The 25175-nt window shown below is 39.4% G+C and overlaps 2 protein-coding genes across 4 annotated transcripts in view; both read right to left on the bottom strand.

The window, feature by feature from the left end:
* The window catches only part of ZC2HC1B (zinc finger C2HC-type containing 1B), a 41397-nt gene extending 32659 nt beyond the window's left edge, over positions 1-8738 (bottom strand). The window contains exon 1 of the mRNA XM_059083197.2: positions 8629-8738. The gene's annotated coding sequence lies outside the window, so the exon portion shown is untranslated. The remainder of the gene's footprint in view (positions 1-8628) is intronic.
* On the bottom strand, positions 8508-22676 carry LTV1 (LTV1 ribosome biogenesis factor). 3 transcript variants are annotated; one of them, XR_010836069.1, is made up of 12 exons: positions 22444-22636; positions 21308-21439; positions 19947-20120; positions 15788-15875; positions 14142-14283; positions 13521-13776; positions 11319-11446; positions 10257-10396; positions 9918-9970; positions 9526-9726; positions 8802-9404; positions 8508-8687 (listed from the first exon to the last, which is right to left on the bottom strand). XR_010836069.1 is itself a non-coding variant. In XM_067010926.1 (11 exons), exons 5-11 carry the CDS (start codon positions 14150-14152, stop codon positions 9294-9296), a joined length of 900 nt encoding a protein of 299 aa, XP_066867027.1. In that variant the 5' UTR covers positions 14153-14283; positions 15788-15875; positions 19947-20120; positions 21308-21431; positions 22444-22676; the 3' UTR covers positions 8508-9293. The 3 variants fall into 3 exon arrangements, 2 of the variants coding, with proteins under 2 accessions (XP_066867027.1, XP_058939269.1); XM_067010926.1 differs by having other exon boundaries at positions 8508-9404; positions 21308-21431; positions 22444-22676; XM_059083286.2 differs by having other exon boundaries at positions 8508-9404.
* Positions 22677-25175: the final 2499 nt, after the last annotated feature.

Below are 25175 nucleotides of genomic sequence, written 5' to 3'. Positions count from 1 at the left end.
TTACAATGGAGAAGCACATGAGGATGATGAACATCATCCCAGGGGTGGTGCTGAGTGTAGGATCTCTTTATGGGGCCGGTGAAGAACATTCACTGCTGACATTTTATACGCAGTAGAGAATGAGTGAAGGACTACAATCATAATATGCTCACTACTTGCTACTGTTTTTAAAAAACTATTCAATTATTATGGTGTTTTTGAAGTTAAATGAATAAACTCAAATTAAAAAACAAAACCAAAAACTGACTGGCTGTGCCCACTATGTCCCAATGCCTCAAAGCACCTGACCCACAGTGAGGTTCTCAATACTTACTTGTTAAGTGTATGGGTCAGACAAGAATTGAGTTTCTACCATAGGACCAATCATTCATTCAATAAATAATTAAACACCTGCCGTATGTAACTCTGTGGGAATGCTGAGAGAAACCATACATGGGTCCAGCATTGAAAAGGAAAGTATGCCCATAAATTACTTTAAATGAAGTTAGAAAAGCAAACCACTGTGGAATTCCGAAAAATAAGAGTTTTGTTTCATATTGCTGCCTTTCAGTTCATCTGGAGTTGAGTATATAAGATTAAGAAAGCAGTTTGATCATGCAGATTTTGTATTAGACTAACCATGTGGGCTCTATTCTACAAACAAGGGGAGCAATCAGGGACACTGAGTTGGAAGAACCTGAACAGCTGTGGAAGATTCATGTGACAAAGCTGAGGAGGGATGAACGGGTGGTGGTGAGGAGGGAAAGTGGGATATTAGTTAAAAGGCTAAAGATGTAGGCCTGAAATGGAAAGGAAAGAGGAAATGGGAGAAACTGTGGTCAAAGAATCAATAAGATGACTAGATTTGGGGGGAGTTGGGAGGTGACAGAGAGAAGAACGCCGAGGGACTGAGAAGACGGTAGAAGAATTCGAAAAGAAGGGCCATCTTTTAAGAAAAATGACCTCAGCTTTGGAAATACTGAGTTTGAGATAGAGTCATCCAGCCAGCAGGATGGAAATGAGGGAGGTCAGGGCTAGAGACACAGATGTAGGCTTTGTTTGGAGAGTGATGTAAAGGCATGATATTGCCAGGGAAGAGGTCATGGAAAGAGAAGTACAGGGATGATCCCCAGGGAACTCCATATTTAAGGGCCAAGAAGATGATGATGATAAGCCAGAAGGAGAAGCAAGAGAGAACAGGGTCATGGAAACCATGGGAAGACGGTTTGAAAAAGGAAGGCCTGATTAACAGGAATCAGATGGTAGCTCATTAGAGAGACTGTTGATTTAAATGATTTCTTCTCACATCTGCCAGATGGTATTATATTTGCAACACAGGTCATCCATTACAGCATACAGAAATACCACTCTTCCTCTCTGTTCTTCTGGCCTTCTAACTCTATAAAAACTGGGTCTTAAATTTTCTTTTTTTTTTTTTCCAGCAAGGATATCCCACCCCTCCACATACTTACTCATTAATAAAAGCTACTCATCCTAATTACAAAACTTTTTTCTAAAACACTAATGAAGGATGATTTACTTTTATGACTATTACTGTAAAATATGTAGGGTGATTTCCTGTTTCCCAAACACTTTTCCTATGTAATCTCATTTAACTCCTCACAGCAATCCTATGAGATAGGGTTGATACTTTTTTTTTCTTAACAGATAAGAAAATGAAGGTTCAAGGTTAGGTGACTTCTTGAGGACAACAGGTAGTAAGTAGTAACACTGAGACTCAAACTTGAGTCTCTGTCTCTACAAGTATTAAGACTATTTACTCAATGATCACCATAAATAGAAAGATACTGTATCACTACTAACCCGCAAAGAAAATGGAAGTCCCTGTAGGATCAATGACCTTTGGTTTAAATCCGTGAGTACTGAATTCAATGCGTTTGAAATAATGACAGATACAATAAGACTCAATTGAACACCTGAGATAGATGGACCACCACATTCTAAACCACATTCAACTTGGAAGCTTGACAATGAGGAAGAAAGGGAACATGGAGAACCAAACACAGAGATCAACAGAACCTTAAAAGAATCCTTTGAAACAACCAAGATGCCCTTCAATAGAGGAATGGTTAAACAACCTGTGCTATATCCATACCCTGGACACAGCTCAGCAACAGAAGGAAACACTACTGATACATGCCACAACCTGACTCAATCTCATTGCTGAATGAAAAAAGTTAATCTCAAAAAGTCACATACTGTATGATTCCATTTGTAAGACATTCTCAAAATGACAAATTTGAGGGGGAAAAGAGATTAGTGATTGCTAAGAGGTAGGGATGGTCAGAGAGGGAGGTGCAATGAGGAAGACCTCTGGGTGACGGGACAGTTCTGTATCTTTACTGCGGTGGTGGTTATGCCTGTAATAACAGGCATAAACACTCCTTATACCAATGCATACTTTCTGGTTTTTACGTTGTACTGTAGTGAAGATGTAACTTGGGGGGAAACTGGATAAAGAATGCAGTAGTCTCTCTGTAATATTTTGCAACTTTTCATGAATTATGTCAAAATTAAAAGTTTACATATCTAGGGGTTGGCAAATTGTGGCCAGTGGGCCCAATCAGAGGCTGCATGATCCTGTAAATAAAGTTGTAATGGTACACCGTCAGGCCCATTTGTTTGTTTATAAAATATCTACCGTTGTTTTCGTGCTACAATAGCAGAGTTGAGTTGTAACAGAGACCTTATGACCTGCAAAGCCAAAAATTATACTTTCTGGCCTTTACAGAAGTAGGCTGCCAATGAGTGAATGAGAACGTACTAATTAAAAATGATTTGTGGGAGAATAACATGGAAAATTTTAATATGCATTTTTATTCATGTATTTACAAATAAAGACTGGAAGGATATATATACATATATATGGGGTACACACACACTTAATATATAGTAATTACCTCTGAGTGGTAAGAAAAAAGGTGACTATTTCTTTAGTTTCCTAAGTTTTCAATGTTTCTATTAACGATCATGCATTGCTATTTAAAAATAAAAGAATGACATTAAAAAAACCCTTTTGACAGAAAAGATTCTAAAACAATGTGTATTAGCTTAGCTATTTCTAACTTTACCCTCTCTAATTGGAGTCTCAGTAGACTATTAAAGTGGCTATTGTTTTTATACATTGGTTCATAATCTTAAGACAATTTTTAAAATGAGGAAAGTGATCTGGAAGTGATCAACAGTTTTGTTTAGTATGTTAACAATGAAAAAATAAGCATTACAAAGATCTCAGTTCAAAAATTTTATAAGAAACCTGGAGAGGATTATGGCTGTAATGAAATTGGAAGAAATTCTACTTGAGACTAGACATTCTCTTTCTGAGCTGGAAGTTAAGAATGCTTTGTAGAGATACCTACCAATCCACATTTCCTTATAAAGGCATTACAGAGAAGGAAAAAGGAAGACATTTTCTCATTTAGCTGTCAGTGAGTCAAGAAACTCTTTTTAAGTCCTTTGCAGTCCAGGACATGCAAATATTAGCAATATTGACATCTTCCAGAGCCTTATGGCAAAGGGGGTGGCATACTAGCTGAAACTTATTATCTCAGGAACTTGACTTATAAAAAAAGGAACTGAGACCAATGAGTTAGGATGGCAAAGAGAACACTCCATCTTATTTTTGCTTTCTCCCAAAACACTACAGTAAAGGGACGTAGAAACATGGAGGACCAGGAGGACAGGGAGGAAAGGGGACAAGAATAAAAAACTGGAATCTGGAAAGCTGATGGACCATGGTAGCCAACCTGGAGGACATAAAACTACATCAAAATCCACTTCCCAAGCTGATGGTAGAAAAAACTGAGAACCATCCAGATTTACACTGCAGAGCCCTTCAAAATCACAGAAACCCCTGGAGCAGCACATACCTCTGACACAGGGACAGGATACGTGAAGAGGAGGAAGAAGAGATTGCTAAAATACGGAGGATCAGGGAGAAAGCTTTCTAAAAAGAAGTGAAGATTCCTAGAACGCCCCCCTTCATCCCACAGCCCCTGGGCGATTGTCTTTCTCCAATTCTAGCAGAAGTCTACTCTCCAGAAAGGATGACAGGAGGTCTGTGCATGAGTCAACATGAGGCACAGCTGAAGGCATGGGTAGGCAGATACAGATGTATATACGCATATACAGATGTATATACACATATACAGATGTATATACGCATATACATGGTTGATTCTCATTATCTGTGCTAGTTACATTCCATAAACCCCTGCCAGCACTAAATGAACAAATACTGACTCATTCATTACTCTCAAATAATGCACTATACAAATGGATTTGTATTTCCCTGGGGAAATACAAAGTTACAACATTTTTATCAACCTATCAACATACAACCTTGTTTTATGAATTTGTTTAAAGACACCTTATTTAAATATATACATTGTTGATTCAATAATACTGAATTCACGGCCAACCACACTATAATGCATGCTTGCATGAAAATTATCTAACAGACATATTTTCTCCATAATGCATATCACAGCCTTCCTGCACTTAGAAGCATTAGACAGCCCTTCAACACTATGCTTGGGAGCCTTTTAAACAGTGAAATCACCAAGAAAAAGTGCAAAATTATGAAAAGCATGGTACTAAGTAGACCATAAAAAGGACACTTGTTTACAGTAGGACAGATGGAACAAGAAGGCAGAGCATCACCTTGTTCTACCTTAGCTGGGAACATGTGTGTTGGATGACTCAACTTTTTAACTGGTATGTACATATCTGTGAATGGCCATGAAAGCACCATGAATATTGATTTAGGGTTACAAATTTTAGTGAGGAGGTGAATTTGCAAATAGGGATTCCATGATTAATGAGAATTAACTGTTTATGTATACACATATATACATACATATACACACACAAAAGTGTGTGTATATGTATATAATCTAGTGATTAATCTCATGATCAGTGATGCTGGAAACAGAGAATATCCCACACCCACCTTCCTCTACTTGACTCACAGAATTCTGCCTGCCAGACTCTTACTCTCAAGGCAGAATGGAAGTGTCCCTGGGAATATAATCATTCCAGGGAGAAAGAGCTAAAGATACTGACATTGGGAAGATTCCCAAACAGCTCACCCAGACCACCCTACCAAAAAAAGCTCAAAATCATCCAATGTTACCCATCCAGAGTTCCTAGTGCTCTTGTCCTCCAATCTTAATCATGAACAAACAGACAGAAATTTCCAAAGATCTGAGGAAAATCTCTAGCATGTAAGCCCAAAGTAAACAAGAGAAATTTAAAAGAAAATCAAAGCTCTTAGAAATTAAAAACTCAGCAGTAGGTTGGCAGATAGAATTAGAGAAATATCCCAGAAAGTAGAGTGAAATGGCATAGACATGGAGAGAAACATAAGCAAATTAGAGTATTTGTCCAGGAGCTCCTACTCCAAATAACAGGAGTTCAGAAGAGAAAAGGAGAAAATGCAAGGAAGAAAATAATTTTAAACTATTTCCAGAAGTGAAAGGACATGCGCCTCCTGTTTGAGGACACCCACACAAATGAAAATATGTCTAGAACAATAAATGTCACTCTAAAATTTCAGAACACTGAAGAGATGCTACTTAGAGGAAAGAAAAGTACAAAGTTATGAGGAGTCAGAATGGCTTCAGATTTACAAATAGCAAAAATGGAAATAAATGGGGAAAAATTCTCTAAACTTCTGAGGGAAAATTATTTAAAACCCACAGTTTTATACCCAGCCAAGCTATCAGTCAAATATGGGGGTAGAATACCACTTCCAGACATGCAAGCTTTCAAATAGTTTACATCCCATGTACTCTGTCTCAAGAATTACTGGAGGATATACTCCACAACAAGGTGAGTAAAAGATACAGCCAATAGGCATTCACCAGAGGAGGGAGAGAAGGGGATTCCCAGGATAACAGCTGGGAACCAGAACTAGAGAAGCAACCAGTTCAGACTGGAGAAGTGTGACTAAAGACACAGACATGCTGAAGGCTGTCATAACCTAGATATTCACTGCCTTTGTAATCTGAGGATAGCATGTTCTATATATATCTGGCTCTCATTCTGTTCTATACTTGGCTTGCTTGACAAAATCCCAGCGAAGTGCCTGCTCACCCTTCATACTCTCATGTCTAGATAAGCTGAGGATACTCACTTCACTCCACAGGAAGGTTCTGCAGTGATCTCTTCAGAGACAGAGAGGGGTCATAATAAGTATAGAAGCATAAAATATAAAATGAGCATATAATTGCTAAGCCTAGCTTGGCAGGAGATTCAGGATGCTTCAACTATGGTCACTTGTGTTCCCAGGACTCACTCATCACCTGGCTCACTGACATTACCACATGGGGCTCTTGTAAACTCTAAGAGCTCAAGTCAGACTCAGAAACTATTCAGCTCATCTTCTCAAAGATGCCTTGATCAAACGGTAGCAATTACTTCCCTCATTGAGCTAGATTTGTGCTTCTCAGTTGCTCAAAACAAGATACTGTGTTTATAGGGATGCCATGCAGGTGATGATTAATATAAAAGTCCAGATAATTCATAAAAGTTACCCAAGGAAAGAAAAATTTGAATAAATTGAGGATTTATTCAAGCCACCTACAGGTGGCTTCTGTGTTCTATTTCTTAACTTGAATAACTTGTTCTACTTAACTTGAACAGCAGGTATGTTTGTTTTATTATACATTCTCCATAAGGCCATTAGAAGTTTTACCTTCTTCTGACCTTTAACTGGAACAAACAAGCTGGATAAAACATACTAATGTCAGCATTAGAACACAGAAGTATTGATAATCTAACCGTAAAGTTACAAGATAGCTAAAGTTCTGCCCTTCACCTGAGGTGATTTGATGACATCACAACGGAGATCTGGATACATCACTAGTAATAATCACAAACAGTAATAACTTTTGATACTTAGTTTGACTTGTAAAATAAGTTCTCAAGTATCTGAAAAAGTGACTTTATACCAATCATAGACAGTGCTTAAACAAAATAGGTCCTTAAGATACAGCAGGCAAATTCTTCATGATTTTGCCATCTGTCTGGGATGCCTGAGGTATTCTTTCTGGCTAACACTGAGGCTAGGTCCTTTTGTTCCAAGTTTAAGCAATTCTTTTCTGAATTGTCTGTCCCAGCTATCCATTCATTTTTATATTTCTTAGTGACCATTTACCAAATGCCAGGCTCTGTTCTAGACCCTAGGGATAAAGTCGTAAACAAAAATACCCTGCCCTCAGTTTGTTCTAGTGAGATGAGACTGAAAAACAAGATAAAATCAGATGCCAGTAGATGTTAAGGAGAATATAAAGCAGGCAAGGAGCATAAGGAATGCAGAGGAGGGATGTTTGTGCTATTTTTAAATACACAGTCAGGGAAAAGTTTATAGGGGAGGTGACAATTGAGCACCATCCTTAAGGATGATTTATTTACAGTCAGAGAACTGCAGGGGGAACAGCAAGTACCAAGATCCTCATTTCAAGTGGTACTCATCAGAGTGACTTGGCATTAGTTATATTTTGCTGCACACACCCTGCCTCCCCAGACAATGCAGTCCTTGAAGGCAAAACCCCCTTATTGCTTTGGACACCTAACATTTAACATGGAGCTTATGTTAAGTTCCCAACCACTGTTTGTATGACCGACATCGTAAATATTCCAAAATGTTATGAAATACAAAATATCATGTAAGAACTCTTTTCCAGAATAAAATCAAGATCTTTAAATCTGCAGGATAATCAGTCTAAATCACAATATGCTTCACCAAGACTAGTGGCTTATAGGCACATTCTCTTAATTGCAAAATATATAACGTGTTAATTTAAACCATTTGGGTCAGCTGTGGTGAAATTAAAAGCTCCGAAGATGGAATCTGAAGAGCACCAAGTCAAAGTAACATTCTAGGTTCTTGCTGGTTTTAAGAACCTTCAAATGAGATGGCTACCAAAATAAACGGTCAATCTCTTTAGGATTTCGTACATTCCCGATACTAACATAAACCATCACCTGGCCCTTTGCTTCTGCAGGTTGGCATTTAAATACACGCTCTCCAGTATTCTACTCCTGTAATGACAAGCTCTTTAGCCAAGTTTTTTCCATCAGTGTTGGTAGAGTACCTAATGCTATTGTTTTTCACAACTCTTTTAAAAATTCTACAATGATTAGATTTAGAACCGATAACGTGTAGAACAAGATAACACCTCCCAGCTGAGGAAAAGCCATAATCAAATTATAGATGAAGACACTTTCTAATAACTTAGATATCAAATGCAGCTCACCTGCTAAGAATGGTTCTGCCTCAGCCATTCTGTACCCAACTCAGACCAACAGTGTCCACAGATTTTTTTTTTTTTCAGAACAGTCCAGATAACAACATATTAGTCATGGACACATGAACATGGGTCACTAACAACTTGTCTGTTCCAAGAAAGTCACAGTTTACCAAATAATTAACAATTGTGATGTGTCATTGCTTGAACCTTGAAAAAGTTGAGAAGTTAAAAAATCTCATCAAAAAACAGGGAAAGTTTTCAACTATGTATTTTAATCAAGTATGAATGGTTCCAAGCATTAAATAATGTTGAAAAGACAAGCTTTCTAGTTTAAACTGAAGTCAATATTTCTGATGTTGAGCCAGGTACTCACTGAAGCCAAGGAAGTTTTCTTGATTGTTTCTTCTATTCTGTTTCCTGTCTTCACTCTTCCTAAATTCCAAAAACAAGTCAGCCAGTAATTGAGTCTCAATAACCTCAATATTGTTTTACCATCCTTTTGAAATAACCCTTTGCATACAGCAAGGGGAAACTTAAGATTCCTACCAGTGGATCCTTCTCAGGGAAGCTCTTCTTGCCACTCTGTTTCAAATGAGTTCTTAACTGGGTTACTTTTCTACATACAGGAAATCAAACCACTTAAGTACTGAAAAGGAGTGGAGAGATTTCAAAGAAATATTTGAGAACATCTGCAAAAGGCAACTGGAACAACCACACAAATAAATGAAGAACAAATCAATTCCATTTAAGTTATGAAGACATTTTCCTTTAATTTATCCAAACATTTCATGTTCATGAAGTCATTTATTTAAGCAAATTTAAGCCTATAATATTAAATTTAAAAATATTACAATATTTACGAGACAGCTGGCAGAGAAAACTTACTGGTATAAACACAAATACTGTACTGTTTTCTTTTGAATACCTGCCAGTAAAAATTGCCGAGCGAAGTTTTATCCCTTTGAAGATCCTCGTTCATTATTGTACATAACAAAGAGCCCGTAATGGGGAAGGCACCTTATCTGCAATGTTCCACTGTCATAGTTTTAGACCCTCAACATTCTTCTTCAAGTTCAGCAGCTCTCTTTCCTGCCTTCTTTTCTCCAGTTTGAAAGCTAATTTGTTAGCTTTCTTCTCCACTCTCCGTTCCTGTGCAAGAACATGCTGTTATTCAGATCTTCACACTGATGCAGACTGACTTAAAAAAAATTCCCGTGACCACCCCCACCCCAGCTCTTTCTAATTCTCACATCTGAAAAAATTACTTTACCTTGCGCTCTTCTTTTACAGCTTGCTTTCTTGCTCTTTTATCTTCTTTGCTTTCATTTTTAGAACGTGGTTGGGTTGACACCTTAGGCAGATCACTGTCATTAATCATCTGCATTCGTTCAACTTGCTTTGCTGTGAGTCCTTTCTTAGGTAAGACATTGAGAGGTATTCCTGTTTTAGAAGATAGTCGGATTTGTTTGGGCTGCAAGAAAGATCAAATGGCATTGTGTCTTTTTCCACTCCTATTAAAAAACAGCTCCCGAATGGCACATTTTTGTTGCTTTTTATAATGGTGTTGCAAGCCATAAAGGAGCAACTGTGAGAAAATAATTTTTACACTCCATTTCCTGCACTGCATATTTCGAATAGCTCAGGACACTAGGACTTGCTTACCTTTAGGTGATACTTGATAAGTTGTGGATGGTTATATAAATTTGAGTATGTACCTTAAAAAAACACACACACAAAAATCATGTATCAATAAGTATACTTTCAGTTCAGCCAAACATTACTGAGTTCCTCCTATATTCCTGACTTTAGTGTTTCCATAGTTCAAAATAACAATGGAGTCTCTCTTATCTTTTTAAATGTTTCAATTACAACTCAATAGTTGAAATATTATTTTTCAAAATCACTTTCACAAACATGTACTTTTCCAAAAAAGTTGATGTACCCAATACTTTAAAATTACTATCATACTTTCAGCAGTAAAATGGACACTAAGATACTTACTACAAATAGATTCACAATCCCACTTCTCTTTGGCTTCTTCAAAAACTACAGTAACAATCTCTTCCTCCTCAGACCCACTGAGCTCATTCACTGGCAGGTCCTGATCCTCGAAGGGTTCAAGAGTATTCAGTTTTACACAACTTTTGGTTGAGTTTTCAAAAATGAAGATAGAAGAGGGGAAAAAAATACCACCCATTACTACACTGTTACGTTACTGAAACTGCACTTAAAGAGCTTAGGGAACTACAACATTTTTTAAAATCCACAAACTCATTTGCCCCATCTGTCACTTCCTGTCAAAATCAGCTCTACTCAGGCTTGCCTCTACTCTACAGCAGGTTTTGGACATACATTCTGCTGATAGGAAGGAAAATTCTATCTGTGTCTTTGCAAGGTTTTAACACATTAAACAAGATGGCATCTTTCCTATATAACATGATCTTTTTTAAAACCTTGAAAAGCATCAGCCCATCTGCCTCTTCAAAGTAGTCAAATAACTCACTCAAAGAACACAGCCCTTGTCCTGCTCTGGGATCTACATATGATAGTGATCAGGGAACATCAGACCTTTCTAGCAGATGTAAACACTTCATTAGTTTCTCTCAGAGAAATCACCTTGATGTGGATGATGATTTACCAAATATTTGGATAGAAAGTTACGCTAATCAGGCTGCAGAAACAAACTCTGATCTACTTCTCAGAACACCTTTTTCAGGAAGATGAAGAGTGTATATACTTAGAAGTCAGAATAATTCTTCAGCCAAAGAGGCTAGAAGCACCATCTCCTTCTCCAAGTGGAACATGACCTTGTACTCGAACCCTCAGTTATTCCATCATGACTCTCAGGTCAAAGCTACAGAGAAAGTGGTTCTCAGTATGTTTTCCACCCACTGTTATATTCAGCTTCAGAATTCTTAATAGCAAAATGTGAGCCAAAGGTTAAGGAAAACATACATTTTCTAAACATGGATCTTGACTGGGTGATTTTCTAGATTCAGCTGTACGATTACAGACTTTATTTGAAACGAAAAACAGGAAGTAATCAAGGAGAAGTCACCATACTTCTCTGCCTTCTCTTTATAGTAGTCATTCAAAACTTCCTCTAAGCGATTGCTGTCTACTTGAATGGAACCTTCCAATTCAGCATTATCCAGAGCTCCAATTTCATCATCATCATACTGCTCATAAAACTTGAATATAAAGAAAAAAGATAAGATGAAAAATAAATGTATTCATTAAGACTACAGCATTTAAATGTTATTTTTACATTACTTTTACTCCTGTACAATATTTAAGCCCTAGGAGGATCACAACTACCATTTAAGTGTTAGCAGGGATTTAGCACCGTAACAGTGCGGTGTGGAAGACATTCTACTCAGCACTCTAAGACTGACATCTAGTCTGAATATAGGCTGACATTTAATATGAAAATGACCACTGACAAAACAAAAAGACAACCTACAGAATGAGAGAAAACTTTTGCAAATAATGTGACCAGTAAGGGATTAATATCCAACATATATAAACAGCTCATGTAACTCAACATCAGAAACACAAAAACCAAGCAACCTGATTAAAAAATGGGCAGAAAACCTGAAGAGACATTTTTCCAAAGCGGAAAAGCAGATGGCCAACAGGCACATAAAAAGATGTTCAACATCGCTAATCATCAGGGTAACCCAAACCAAAACAACAATGAGGTATCACCTCACACCTGACAGAATGGCTATCACCAAAAAGAATTCAAATAACAAATGTTGGTGTGGATGTGGAGAAAAGGGAATCTTGTACACTGTTGGTGGGAAGGTAAATTGGTGCAGCCACTGTGGAAAACAGTATGCAAGCTTCTCAAAAAACTAAAAATAAAACTACCATATGACCCAGCAATTCCACACCAGAGTATATATCTGAAACAAAAACACTAACTTGAAAAGATATGTGCACCCCAGTGTTCACAGAAGCATTACTTATGCTTGCCAAGATATGAAGTATCCATCAACAGATGAATGGATAAAGAAGAGGTGGTGGGTGTGTACACACACACACACACACACACACACACAGGAATACTACTTGGCCATAAAAAAAGAATGAGATTTTTGCCATTTGTAGCAACATGGATGGACTTAGAGGGTATTATGCTAAAGACAGATGCAGTATGATATCACTTAGAGGTGGAATCTAAAAAATATAACCAACTAGTGAACGTAAATAAAAAGAAACAGACTCACAGACATAGAGAACGAACTAGTGATTACCAGTGGAGAGAGAAGAGAGGAGGGGCAATATAGGGGCACGGGATTAAGAGGTACAAACTATTAGGTATAAAATAAGGATATACTGTGCAAGCACAGGGAATATAGCCAATAGTTTATAATAACTATAAATGGAATAGAACCTTCAAAAATTGTGAATCACTATATTGTACACCTCTAACTTACATAATATTGTACACCAACTATACTTCAATTTTAAAAATGAAAATGAAAGGCAGTTATTCTGTTCAGCTTAGTGAACAAAACCACTAGGCAGAAATCTTTACCTCATAATATTTCATAGATATTTTCAAATTCATTGATTATGCAAGCTAAAAGACCATGTAACTAAAGAGCCTCCTGTTTATGTACAAATTTCCTTCTGGTTTAGATGATGTTTACTGTATTATTGCAATGCTGTTAACTCTGCTGGGCTTTGTAAAAGAATAAGCTGGGGTGATACAACTCCTGAAGAGTGAGGCTATTACTAATCGTTTGCCTATTGCTTGGAGAGAAGAGAAGAGGAGGGAAATGAGTACTTAGTGAAAAGGCAGCAAAGTCAGAAGCTTTATCTTAGATTCACCTTGAAGGAATTTACTCATCATTTACTTAACAGTCTGAATCCCTGCCATATGCCAGATACCAGTTTAGGCCCTGGGATATAACAGTAAGAAAATCACTCAAAAAAAAAAAAAAAAAAAAAAAAGGAAAGAAATGGAATTTTGTTTATGCTCAGGCCAATGCTTGAGGAAGACAGCATAATCTTAGGGACTGGGATCAGAGAGGTTCAGAATCAAAATATCAGATTCTAAGAGGAAGTCAGGAGGTTTGATCAGTCACCTTTTGACTTACACACATTCTTTCCAGAATTAAAACTGGGGTGGTTTTATGCTCTGTTTTAATAAAAGACATAGTCTGTTTCTAACGCTGAAAGTTCTAGCTTTGGGTTCCAATGTCGTAAAATGTACTAGGAACTAGTATTAAAAGGCCCCTTATTTGGAGAATTTACCTTCTCAAATCTCTCATCATGGAGGGTCAGCTGTTCATTTCTCCTCATGACCGAGGACGTCAAAGAATACTCAGTAAAGCGACTTTTTGTTTCTTCTTCCCAGAACAGGTGGTTTTCTACAGCCCCGGGAGGCGTTCCAGGGGAAGACACACCCGCGTGCGACGGGCCCGCAGGGGCGTATCTGTCCCCGTCACTACCTCCTTCCTTCTCACCATCCACATCTTCCCACTCACTGTCACCTTCAGCCTCAGATGTCCTGGAGTCAGAGCCATAAATTAAATGTCAGAACAACTTGAAAAACAACAGAACCAAATGACTTTGCACAAGTAAAATTTGAGGGTCTTTCAGAGGCAGGATTCTTGTTTAGGCAGAACAGCTGTGCTGCTTGACGCATCTGCTTTGGCTGGAAAAGTAATGAACTAGCAATCAAGCAACTTGGGACTTTAGCCCCATCTATCGATGGTTTGTAACGACCTCAAGTCTCACATTTTCTGCTCTAAAATCAGAAGTCTCAGATTAAATGCTCTCAAAGGCCTCTTCCAGCTATAACATCTAATGGTTACTATCCTATAGAAGAAGCAACAGTCAGGTAATTCCTGCTTCAAAACAAACCACACATACTGTATATCCATTTCCTCTTCCTCTTCTGTTGGCTTATTGGCCTGAAGAATAAAATCATCTTCAAGTAGATTATCCGGATTATCAAAATCAAAATCCTCATCAAGAGCCGCGACAATGTCAGGATCAAAATCCAGCCGAGGTCCTAGAAGGAAAACAAAAATTGAGCAATAATTTCCAAGAAAGCATGATTCCTTCACTTAATCTGAGTAGCTATTATATGCCAGACTCTGCCTATGTATTGAGGATAAAACAATGATTAAAAACTTTTAAAAATTCAGTTCAGAAATAAGACACGGATAGAAAACTCCAAGAAAATTTTAAAAAGAAAAAAATCCCTCTGGTTTCAATACCCGCGAGTAAAAACTTTCATTATAGATCTACAACATTAAGCTGTGTCTATTTAGCAAAATCCAAAGCTTTTACCCACAGAAAAACTGGGCTTTAAAATCACCTGTCAGAAGTAACTCTCACCTGTTAGAAGAAATAAATTTAGTATTTGTAGCCTGTGAAACTTTGTCTTTTCAGACTATGAGATTTAAAAAAATCCCAACCTGTTTCTTCAGCTGTTTTCTTCTATTATGTATCAATAAAAATACTACAGAGTCCTAGAAAAACTTTCAAGTTCAAACCTGTAAACTGACATGGCTTCCAACACCCTTCACAGAATGGCCCCCGTCTGACTCTACAGCCTCATTTCATATTAATCTTTACACCTCATTCCACGCAGGCTAAAAGGTGTGCAGGTTCCTGTTATCTGTGTTCTCTTGCTTTTGCACATAGTTTCCTCTGTCTGGAATATCCTCTCCTCCCCACCCCACTCTCCTTCATTCACCTGCCTAAGTTCTACCTAAGAGATCAACCTTGCCTCATGTCCTCTAGGCCCCCTTGCGCAACTCCCCCAGGCTGAGTTTGGTGCCTCACCACTATTTATTTATTTGCACTATAATCGTAATTTCCCATTTATTGTCTATCTTTCCCAACTGATGGTAAATTCCTTGAGGTCAGGGATTATGCTTTTATTCTGATTTAACCCAAACATGGTCATAGTGGCAATTCAGAAATCCGTAGAATGAATTAGTGAATGAATGCCACACGGCAAATGTTAGTCAATAACTACGGTAACTTAGCAGGAAACATCAAACACCACTTCTGTGGACTTCCATGTTTGTTCTAAAATACAGTATTGGTACTGCAAAAAGCAAACATTATAATTTTTGGTGTATCTGGAACAGACGGTAAAATGGACTTCTATAAAATACTTCTACACTCTTGGGAGAAACTCTGAAAGCTAACAGATTAAGTATTTTCAAGATCGCACTATAATGAATGTAAGGCTTATTGAATATCATTGTTTTCTTTGTAAGAGGTTAGGCTAGGCTAAAATTCCCCTACTAGATCACCAAAAATAATTTTCCCACTTTCCTCTCCAAATAGGAACTTTAAAGACTAAGAATTTGATGGCAATAAAAGAAAAGGATGAAGATCACAGTCATCCTTTCCTAATTTAATGATCTCTAATCTGAATTCAAACACATCTCAATTCTTTAAGCTCTTTACCAGGGACAGAAAAACTATATCATTACTATACGTTTCTTTTTGTAAAACACAGCTCCATCCACTTGAAAAGTTAAAGAAATTATACACACCTGAAACAGGAGCTGCTTTATTTAACAATCCAACATCTTCTTCAAATTCTGATGCAAACACTGAGGAAGGCAATTTAATTCCAGTGGTCTTGAAAAAGAAGTTACACAACGGTTAGGTTTATTTAGAAATACTTTTGAACTATGAAGAGTTGAAATGCCCCCCTCAAAATTCACGTCCACCCAGGAGTTCAGAACGTGATGTTATGTGGAAACAGATTCCTTACAGATGTAACCAGTTAAGATGAGGTATACTGGGTGATGGGGGGCCTAATCCACTGACTGGTGTGTCCTTGCAAGGAAGCCACGTGAAGATAAGACACACGGGGAGAACGCATGTGAACGCACGGAGGCAGACTAGAGCGCTGCACCTACAAGCCACGGAAAACTAAGGACTGCTGGCAACCACCAGAAGCTAGGAGACAGGCACAAACAGATTCTGCCTGTGAGGCCCCGAGAAGGAATAACCCTGTTGAAAGCTTACTTTCAGACTTCTGGCCTCCAGAACTGTGACAGAATAAATTTCTGTTGTTTTAAGCCACCCAGTGGTAATTTGTGGTAATTTGTTACAGCAATCCTACTAATACAACTGCATTCTGCATTGTCTCTCACTTGTGCTCCAGTTACATATTTTAAACATGTATATTCCATCATTATCTCAAAAGCAACCTCCCTGCCATACTTCACAAAGCTTTCTCCAGTATTTTATCCCACTTAATCCTTACAACCCCGTGAGTTATCGGCATGTTTCAGTGAAACACAAGCTAAGAAAGGTTAAGTGGCATGCCTGCCTGAGACTAGTTAAGTGGCGTTTTAAGATTCAAATCCAGGTCTCATAACTCCACTCTCCTCAAATTTCAAAACAAAATTAATCTTTTTCTATTTAAACCAGAGATAACATCCTAATCTCTAGTACTGGCACAGCTTTTCTCCAAATTGGCTGCTTAAATCCTTGGGTGGTCGTAAATCATTTCTAACCACCCATCCCTTTGAACTCTCTGGTATACAGTTACTTCACACCTGTCTTCTGGGCACCATCTTACTCATGGTTAACCAGGACACAGATGACCACAGCTGCTGCTTAGTCTACATCTAGTCCACTCTTCGTATTACTGCCAGGTTAAAACTCCTTAAAATTTTATAATGTGACCTTCCCGAACTTTTAACAGGTTTTTTCACTCCTGCTTTTCAAGGCACTATAAACTCAAGGTCTACTCTATGTATCCTGTTACTCAATAATGCAACCTCCATGTAAATCAAGTCCAGTTCCTCACATCATGGAACAATTCAAAGTAACTTATGGAACACACACGTGCTGGATATGATGACCCACAATACTACCTCATGTCCCTTCTTTCTGACTGGAATGGTCCTTCTTCTCTCTTTAATAGAACCCACCCACTTTCTTTTCTTTTTTTTTTTTCTTGGCTGCACCTAACATCTTGTGGGATCTTAGTTCCCCCAGCAGGGATCAAACTTGGGTCCATGGCAGTGAAAGCCCTAGTCTTAACCACTGGACCACCAGGGAATTCCTAAAGCCACCCTTTTAGAGACCAGCTCAGTTCCCTCCTTCACCATGAAGCCCTTCTTGATTACTGTTCTGGAACTTTCCTTCATGTGAACTCCCCTCATTCTGCAAACCATCCAATCTACTTCAACATGTGCTGGCACATACTTTCTGACCGGTCCTTATGCTTTAGTTTCATCCCTACAACCACTTAGTTGTTAATGTGAGAGTCACCACCAGGTGTTCTCTGTCTGTGGACCTGTCCACCATCCTGTCCTCAGTCTAGCAGCAGGCAGGAAGTTGAGGCACACATTCTCACTGGTTCACAGATAGAACCTGCTGAAACGGAAGCCTCTGAGGAGCATGAGTGCATACCTAGTAAGCTGTTATGGCTTCCAGAATTTTTCACTGGCATAAACATGGACAAAGATCTGGCTTTCTGCTGTAGAATCCTATTTTAAAAAAGCTTTACTGAGATATAGCTCACATACTACACAATCCTGCCACTTAAAGTGCACAATTTAATGATTTTTGGTGCATATCACAATAATTTTTTTAAAATTGTGGTAAAATATATTTAAGATGCTCTTTGTGATTATCTATCCTTGGAAATTGGGGTTTCCCTGGTGGCACAGTGGTTGAGAATCTGCCTGCCAATGCAGGGGACATGGGTTCGAGCCCTGGTCTGGGAAGAGCCCACATGCCGCAGAGCAACTAGGCCACAGTAGTTGTGAGCCACAACTACTGAGCCTGCGTGTCTGGAGCCTGTACTCCACAAGAGAGGCCGCAACAGTGAGAGGCCCCCACTTGCCGCAACTAGAGAAAGCCCACGCACAGAAACGAAGACCCAACACAGCCAAAAATAAATAAATAAATAAATAGATAGATAGGGAGATAAATAAAGGGAGGATCAGCTTGCGCTCAATGAATTACCTATGGAGATATTTTTCAAATCGTGAGAAACAGTCTAAGAATCATATACAGGGCTTCCCTGGTGGCGCAGTGGTTGAGAGTCTGCCTGCTGATGCAGGGGACACGGGGTCGTGCCCCGGTCCGGGTCTCCACTGTCTTTCTGCACTGCTTTTGTTTTTAAGGCATATTCAGTATTGCTGGTTTACTCAATTTTGGTGGTTTGTTACAAATTACTTTAAAGTTGAAGAAACACATGGGACTTATCCATATTTTTGCATCATGCTACAGAAAACCAATGGCACTTGTTTTCAAACGTAATTCACTGGTCCTTATAAACATCACCAAAGTGTCCAGTAAAGAGTCTTATTCGGGGGAATTCTCTGATGATCCGGTGGTTAGGACTCTGCACTTCCACCGCAGGGGGCATGGGTTCGATCCCTGGTCAGGGAACTAAGATCCCATATGCCATGCCACACGCGGCATGGCAAAAAGAAAAAGAAAGAGTCTTACCCTGTTAGAAAAGCCAATTCGACAGTGGTTACTTTTACCCAAAATGAATTAAGAATTAAAAGCTAATCTTTAACTGGCCAACACAATTCAACCAGAAGAATGTTAGGACTTTATTAAAACTTTTCTTACTACATAAGATAAAGATGTTAAGTCACTACTGGACCACCTCCCCTCCCTCAGTGGGTCGCAGAAGGAAATGAGTCAGTAAGATACATATCCTATTACTGATACAATAGCCTTGGGGAAGAAGGTGTAGAGAAGTAGCTTCTTTTAAAGATATGGCAGTGGGGTGTGAGGCCTCACAAGAGATCTATGACCTAGTGAGTGAATGAACAGGTGCAGTTATTACCTCTTTTTTGGTATGATACCCTGAAACCTAACCTTCTGACTTTTCTTAAGCAACAAGTATGGACTAGAGGAGTTATGATCACATCTTCCCCAAGGAAAAGAATGTCTAGACCATGATAGGACTGGAGAATGAGACGCAGGGGAAATTGGTGCCCTTCGTATCTCTTCTTTTTGTCAATAAACACAGTACATTAGTATCTTCTTTTTTTTTTTAAGTGCCAAGTGATAAAAAAAAAAAGTTTCACAGGGAAATTTACTCTATACTAAATTTAAAATGAGATAATAAAGGCATGCAACATGGGCATCCTTAACATAAGCAGGGAAAAGAAAACAGAACTTAAATTAGAAGCACTAATTTCATATAAACGTGTTCTCATATGTACTTAAAAGATGAAGTATTAAAGCAGACTGCATTTTTGTTGAGAAGAGCAACAGAAACTTATTACAATCTATTGCCTCCATTCTCTCGTATGGTTAGCCTGCAGCTTCTACAAGCATTAAACATCTGAACATTCTGCAAAAGTTCCACAAACGTTAAATCTACCTTAGAGCAGTTTACGATGCTGAAACAGTTAAGCTGTTAACATACAGAACATCAGCAGCTTTTCTTCTACTGAAAAGTGCTATCTAGCATGACCATAACTATTAATCAAAAGTTCCAACCTTGTCAAAAAATGTTACTTTCAACAACCCGAGAACAGGAGACCTACTCCCTCCTGATGGTATGTATGTGCATACACATATACAACTTTAAGCGAAGGCACGGCTTATCTCTGTGCTCTTCAGACTGACACCATTTCTTGCCCCAAACAGTTATCCTGATTTTAAAAATGGTGGTGCTTCACTCACGGCTCCTCACACACTCGAATTGCTCAAAAGTCTTACTGCAGTTGCTAAAGGCTCTTCTTTCTCCTCTCCCCTGTGAGGTTCACCAAAGGTGTTTGCGGGAATGAGCTCGGAGGGCCCAGACGGTTCCTTCAGGTGCTGCAGGTAGTCATAGTCATCATCAAAGAACACTCCATACTTCCTCTGCTCTGCTCGCCTTTCTTCATCTTTTATCTAGGATAATAGACAAAACGTTCCAAGGATAAGGCTCAGGAACCTTCCAATGAGCACAGCTTTCAGAACACGGGACAGATGGCCCATGAACATTTTGGCTGATAGGAATGAGACAAAGAATTCTTGACAAACTCGGGAAACACAAAATGCCACATAAAATTAAAATGGAATAAAAAAAATTCCTCCTTCCACTAGACATTTCTGGGCAACAATTTAAGCCAAGAAACACACACACACACACTTTGCTTTATCATGTATGTGGAGGATTAGAAGACTAGGGGGCATTGAAAGGTAACTACAATTTCTTGTATTTATATGCAAATAAACTTCTCAATGCACAATACCAACTGGCTTTACTGAAAAGCAACATATGCCAGTGTTCCCCAACACTTCCTTTCACATTACCCACACTTAACAAGTATATTCTGACTGATAATTACCAAATGAATCTCTTAAAGGCTCCCTGGCATTTTCTAAAGCTAACTCATGAGTTTTATATTTCATGAGATGACCAGGAGGCAAAATGCAGTCTTTGGTTATGAAACGCCAAGATCTTATGGAAAGCAGAGACTAAGCATATGGTTGTGCCCTAAATAACACCATGCAGCCTTGTTGCTGATGGTTTAGTAAATATTTTCCACTGCTCTACAAGATTGCTCATTTAAAGATCTCCAATAAAGATAAATTATCCATCTAAATAAATATGCACAATGTAAGAATGAACACATTGGGCTTCCCTGGTGGCGCAATGGTTGGGAATCCGCCTGCCATTGCAGGGGACACGGGTTCGAGCCCTGGTCCAGGAAGATCCCACATGCTGCAGAGCAACTAAGCCCGTGCCCCACAACTACTGAGCCTGCGCTCTAGAGCCCATGTGCCGCAACTACTGAGGCCCGCGTGCCTAGATCGCGTGCTCTGCAACAAAAGAGGCCACCACAATGAGAAGCCCGCATGCTCCAACAAGGAGCAGCCCCCGCTGGCCGCAACTAGAGAAAGCCTGCATGCAGCAATGAAGACCAACGTAGCCCCCTCCCCCCAAAAAAAAGAATATATTTACTGAAAATTAAATCACAGATTTTATTTTCCAGAAGATCACAGTTACCTGAAAATAGCAGTTAGCTAACATAATTTATTAAAAACTATCAACAGTCTACCTACAAACTTATTAGCTATAGAACAGGACCCACTTTCTGTGTAGGCAACAAAACCCTCTGGGGTGCAGTTTCATCTGCTGCTAAAGGATCTCGTTGGCTCCGGTGCACCAGGTGAAAAGACACAGCTTTCTTCTTCTCTATAAAGGGCTTTTTCTTCCTGTGAGGCTTCAAAGAAACAGAATCAGAATAATAAAATAAATCAGAACAACAACAACGAAACAGTGAATAATATCATAGTCCATATAGGCATCTTCAGTAAGTTACATTATGATCAACAGATTTTTAAAACCTGCACTTCCAGGGCAAGAAACATCAACTATGTTCAATACAATGTATACTACCTTCCTTCAACAAACGTTTGTTGGCACCTACTCTGTGCCAGACCTTGCTGTAGGCACTGGAATACAGCAATAGGTAAGTCAAAGTTCCTGTTCTCCGCAGGCAAATCATCAAGAACACGATTTCAGGTGAAGACAATAAAAATAAAACACAGCGATGTGCAAATAACTCAAGAGTTACTTTAGAATGAATGCTCAGAGAAGGTCCCTGACAGTCTGAACCAGAATGACAGGAGCCTGACACAGGAAAATCTGGGGAAGACAGTTCCTGTACCAACTATTAAACAAAACCATGACACAACAGCTTAAGTTTAATAAGACTCATCGTTCTTCTACGTCTTTACTTCACTACACAACCTTAATTTTCTGAACTGAAAAAGCATCATTCCAGTTGAATAAGCCGCCTTGCTTCGGGCCCAACCATAGACCCTCCTTTTCCCCAGAGCAAATAAATGGGTCAGACACCTGCCATTCCAATGTCTGGAGAGACTAGCAACTCCCTCTCTGCTCGACCCCATGAAGCTCTGGGTGGCGCGTTTGTTTGCCATGTCACAGGTTTTTAGGCCTCTCGGGACGGGGGGTAGTAAAGAGTAAGCCATTCTCTTCTGTCTACTCCCCAGGAACGCTTGGCCGCGGGAGACCCACTCTAAACTGCAAACTATGCCCGGGGTGGTGAGGGTAACCCAAACCGGGGCACTGGGCCACAAGCCGCCTGTCTTCACCTTCGGACCACCCCTCCCAATTCCAGGCCGCAGTAGCCACTGGCGCCAGAGGAACCCGGTCTCTGCCAAACCAGAGCGCCCCGCCCCCGAGAAAGCGAGGCTTGCTCACCATGCTTGCAGCCGCGCGCCGCTCACCCCAAAGAGGGGCGACGGCTCTCTCCTAGTCAGACTGAACGTGACACGGTACCTCCGGAACGCCAATGAGGACCAGCTGGCAGCCGCGTCTTTACGCCGCTCCACACGTGCTGCCCCAGGAACCGGCCGGGAAGTCACGCAGCAGGACGTGAAAACGGACCAATCACCGAAAAGCTGAAGGGTCACGACCGGAAGTTACGCAAAGCTCACGCCGTCTCAAGGATCGCGAGAAGCTATTGGCAGGTGGGGTTGTTCCCACCCCCGGGGGGGCGGGGCCTTTCTGGCCAAAATTAAATCAGCTGCGGAAGGGAGTTGCGGGAGTCTCTGCCGCGACGAGGCGAGGAAAAGGGTCTGGGTGTTTGTGAGCGAACTTGCTTTTATAGCGCCCTCTACCGAGAACAGAAGCCACGAATCTAGCATTCCCATTGACCGTTGTATTCCCTGCCTATTCCCAACGTAAACAAACAAAAAAAACCACACAAATAAACTGTGTACACAGAAGGAAGGTGGGCACCCTCCCGGGTCACCGAGGTTTCAGGTTCCCTCTCCTTTGGGCGGGCGCGGAGCTGGTTGCCTTAGCAACGGAGGATCCTAGGGCCTTGCTTTTCTAGGCTGCACCAGGCTTAATCAGGTCTTTTCCTTTTAACGAACTGCGTTCAAACATCCAGTTAACAACCCCCCCCTAGACTCTGTTGACAGTAGAGGCATTTGGACTAATAAAATATATTCAGAATCTCTTTGGTGTTTGCATATCTTATTTTAGAAGGTGGAAACGAATGCTTATTCTTTTTCAAGCCATTCCTCAAACGTTTGAAAGTAGTTTAAGCAAATAGGCTATAAGCACACCTGCTTAAGATTTCAGGTAGGTGCTGGCGCGCTCTCATAGCTTTTCCTGGGCAAAAGAGGATAGTAATGCACTCAAAGTTCTATCAGCAGACCTTTCCTCAAAATTTCCCCTTCCCAATTTCTGGTGTCTTTCCAATGTCTGAGTTATCTTGAATTGTGTATTTATGTCCTATTATTACTATAAAATCTATAGAATATTTATAGTTTTATTACAGTAAAAATTATAGAAACAATTTAGGACCACAGAACTTGTGTTGGGATAATGCTTTGTAACAGGGATAATATTGATACATAATACTCGTGTGCTACACATTCATTATAATTAAGCTTCATGAGTGCAGGTTTTGTTTTGATCTGTTTTATTTACTACTGTATCTATTTTCAGGACCTAGAATAGTGCCTGGCATGTATACTCAATAAATATTTTAAATGAAGTAACGTTCTGGCACTTTACCTGAATTATCTCAGGTCTTCCTGACACTAAAACTGAGGCATAAGAAAGGTCAGAATTGGATGGGTTTGCTTGTCTAAAAAAATGCAACATTTTCCACTGAAGCACAAATTTCCCCCTACAATATTGAATGATAACAGTAGTATGCTAGGTATACTAGCTGAAATTGGTTTCTGGCCTTTGTTTCACTCTTACTGTGTAACCTGGGGCAAGTGAGCTTCAGTTTGCTGACCTGAATGTAAAACGGGAATGATAATTTTATTAACACTTACCTCATAGTATTGTTGTCAGTTTAAATGAGAAACTACACGTGAAATGCTTGTACCTGTGCCTGGCTTGTGATCAGCATTCAATGAAGGTGAGCAATCATTCTCTTTCCAGCTTAGTGTAGTTACTCACTTAATGTCACTGTTGCCTTAGAAATGGCCAGCTTCTGAAACTAGGGCCTTCACCATCTGGGATCTGTCAGCAAACATGTGCTTTGGCCTCACGTCACGTTCACATCATGGCTCTCTGTCAGCTTGCATCTTGACCCAACCTGTCAGCTTCCTGGAATCCTAATCCTTTTGATTTCCCTTAATTTCTGGTACCTTTTGGGTCACTTATATGACATACATAGACTCTTTTACTTGCTTCTAGTCCCTAGCAATTTTATGTTCTTTAAAATTCTTTTTAATTGCACATCCTCTTGATATTGCTTGGCTTTCTGCTGACTCCTGTTCTTAAGAGTCACAAGTACATACACTTCATGGGTGAATACACTTTGGAAATATTGATCCCAATTAATTTTCCTTACTGTGTTTTCTAATTATAAAATGAATTTTGAGTTTTCTTTGGTATGTTTCCGTTGTGTTCAAAGCACTCAGATGATGTGTAAATGAAATGATTTTACAATCTTGGAGACAGGTGATGAAAGTTTATTAAAATTTCATTGTAGTAATTTCTTCAGAGTCTTAATTTACATTGTCTATGGGGGTATTTTTATCCTTTTCCACAGATTCTGTTATATGTGCTGATGATTCTTAACTTCCTCTCTATAGCCCAGACCTTTTTCCTGACTTTCAGAGTCATGTATCCAACTGTATGTCTATCCGCATATAGCTGTATTTGCTAACTTTTCATAATTAGATAAATACCCTAGGGAGGAGAGAGCTGGCATATTCAGTGCTTGTTGACCTAAGGATGTGTTCTTGGATGAACTTTTAACCTTGGCTGGCTCAAGTCAGACAATCTGGAGTAGGGAGTACTCAACATAGGAAAGGATTTGCCCTTAATTGTTCTTGCAGGTATACTCAGCAGTTCAAATTTAAGCTATAAATGATCTTTTCCACAGTCAGTTGAAGTTTGTTACCTCTTTAGCTCAGTCCCTGATTCCTGAGTCTTCTCCAACCTTTCTTAATCTTAATCTC

The sequence above is a fragment of the Kogia breviceps genome, chromosome 13, assembly GCF_026419965.1.
Source record: "Kogia breviceps isolate mKogBre1 chromosome 13, mKogBre1 haplotype 1, whole genome shotgun sequence".
Taxonomy (NCBI): Eukaryota; Metazoa; Chordata; class Mammalia; order Artiodactyla; family Physeteridae; genus Kogia; species Kogia breviceps.
The sequence above is the reverse complement of the archived record's forward strand: the minus strand, read 5'-3'. Positions and strand labels throughout refer to the sequence as shown.

Coding starts and splice junctions, on each gene's coding strand:
- LTV1 (XM_059083286.2), bottom strand. Junction 9,971..10,256: donor GGATTGTGAATCTATTTGTA/GTAAGTATCTTA, acceptor TGTTTTTTTAAG/GTACATACTCAAATTTATAT. Junction 9,727..9,917: donor TTATCAAGTATCACCTAAAG/GTAAGCAAGTCC, acceptor TCTTTCTTGCAG/CCCAAACAAATCCGACTATC.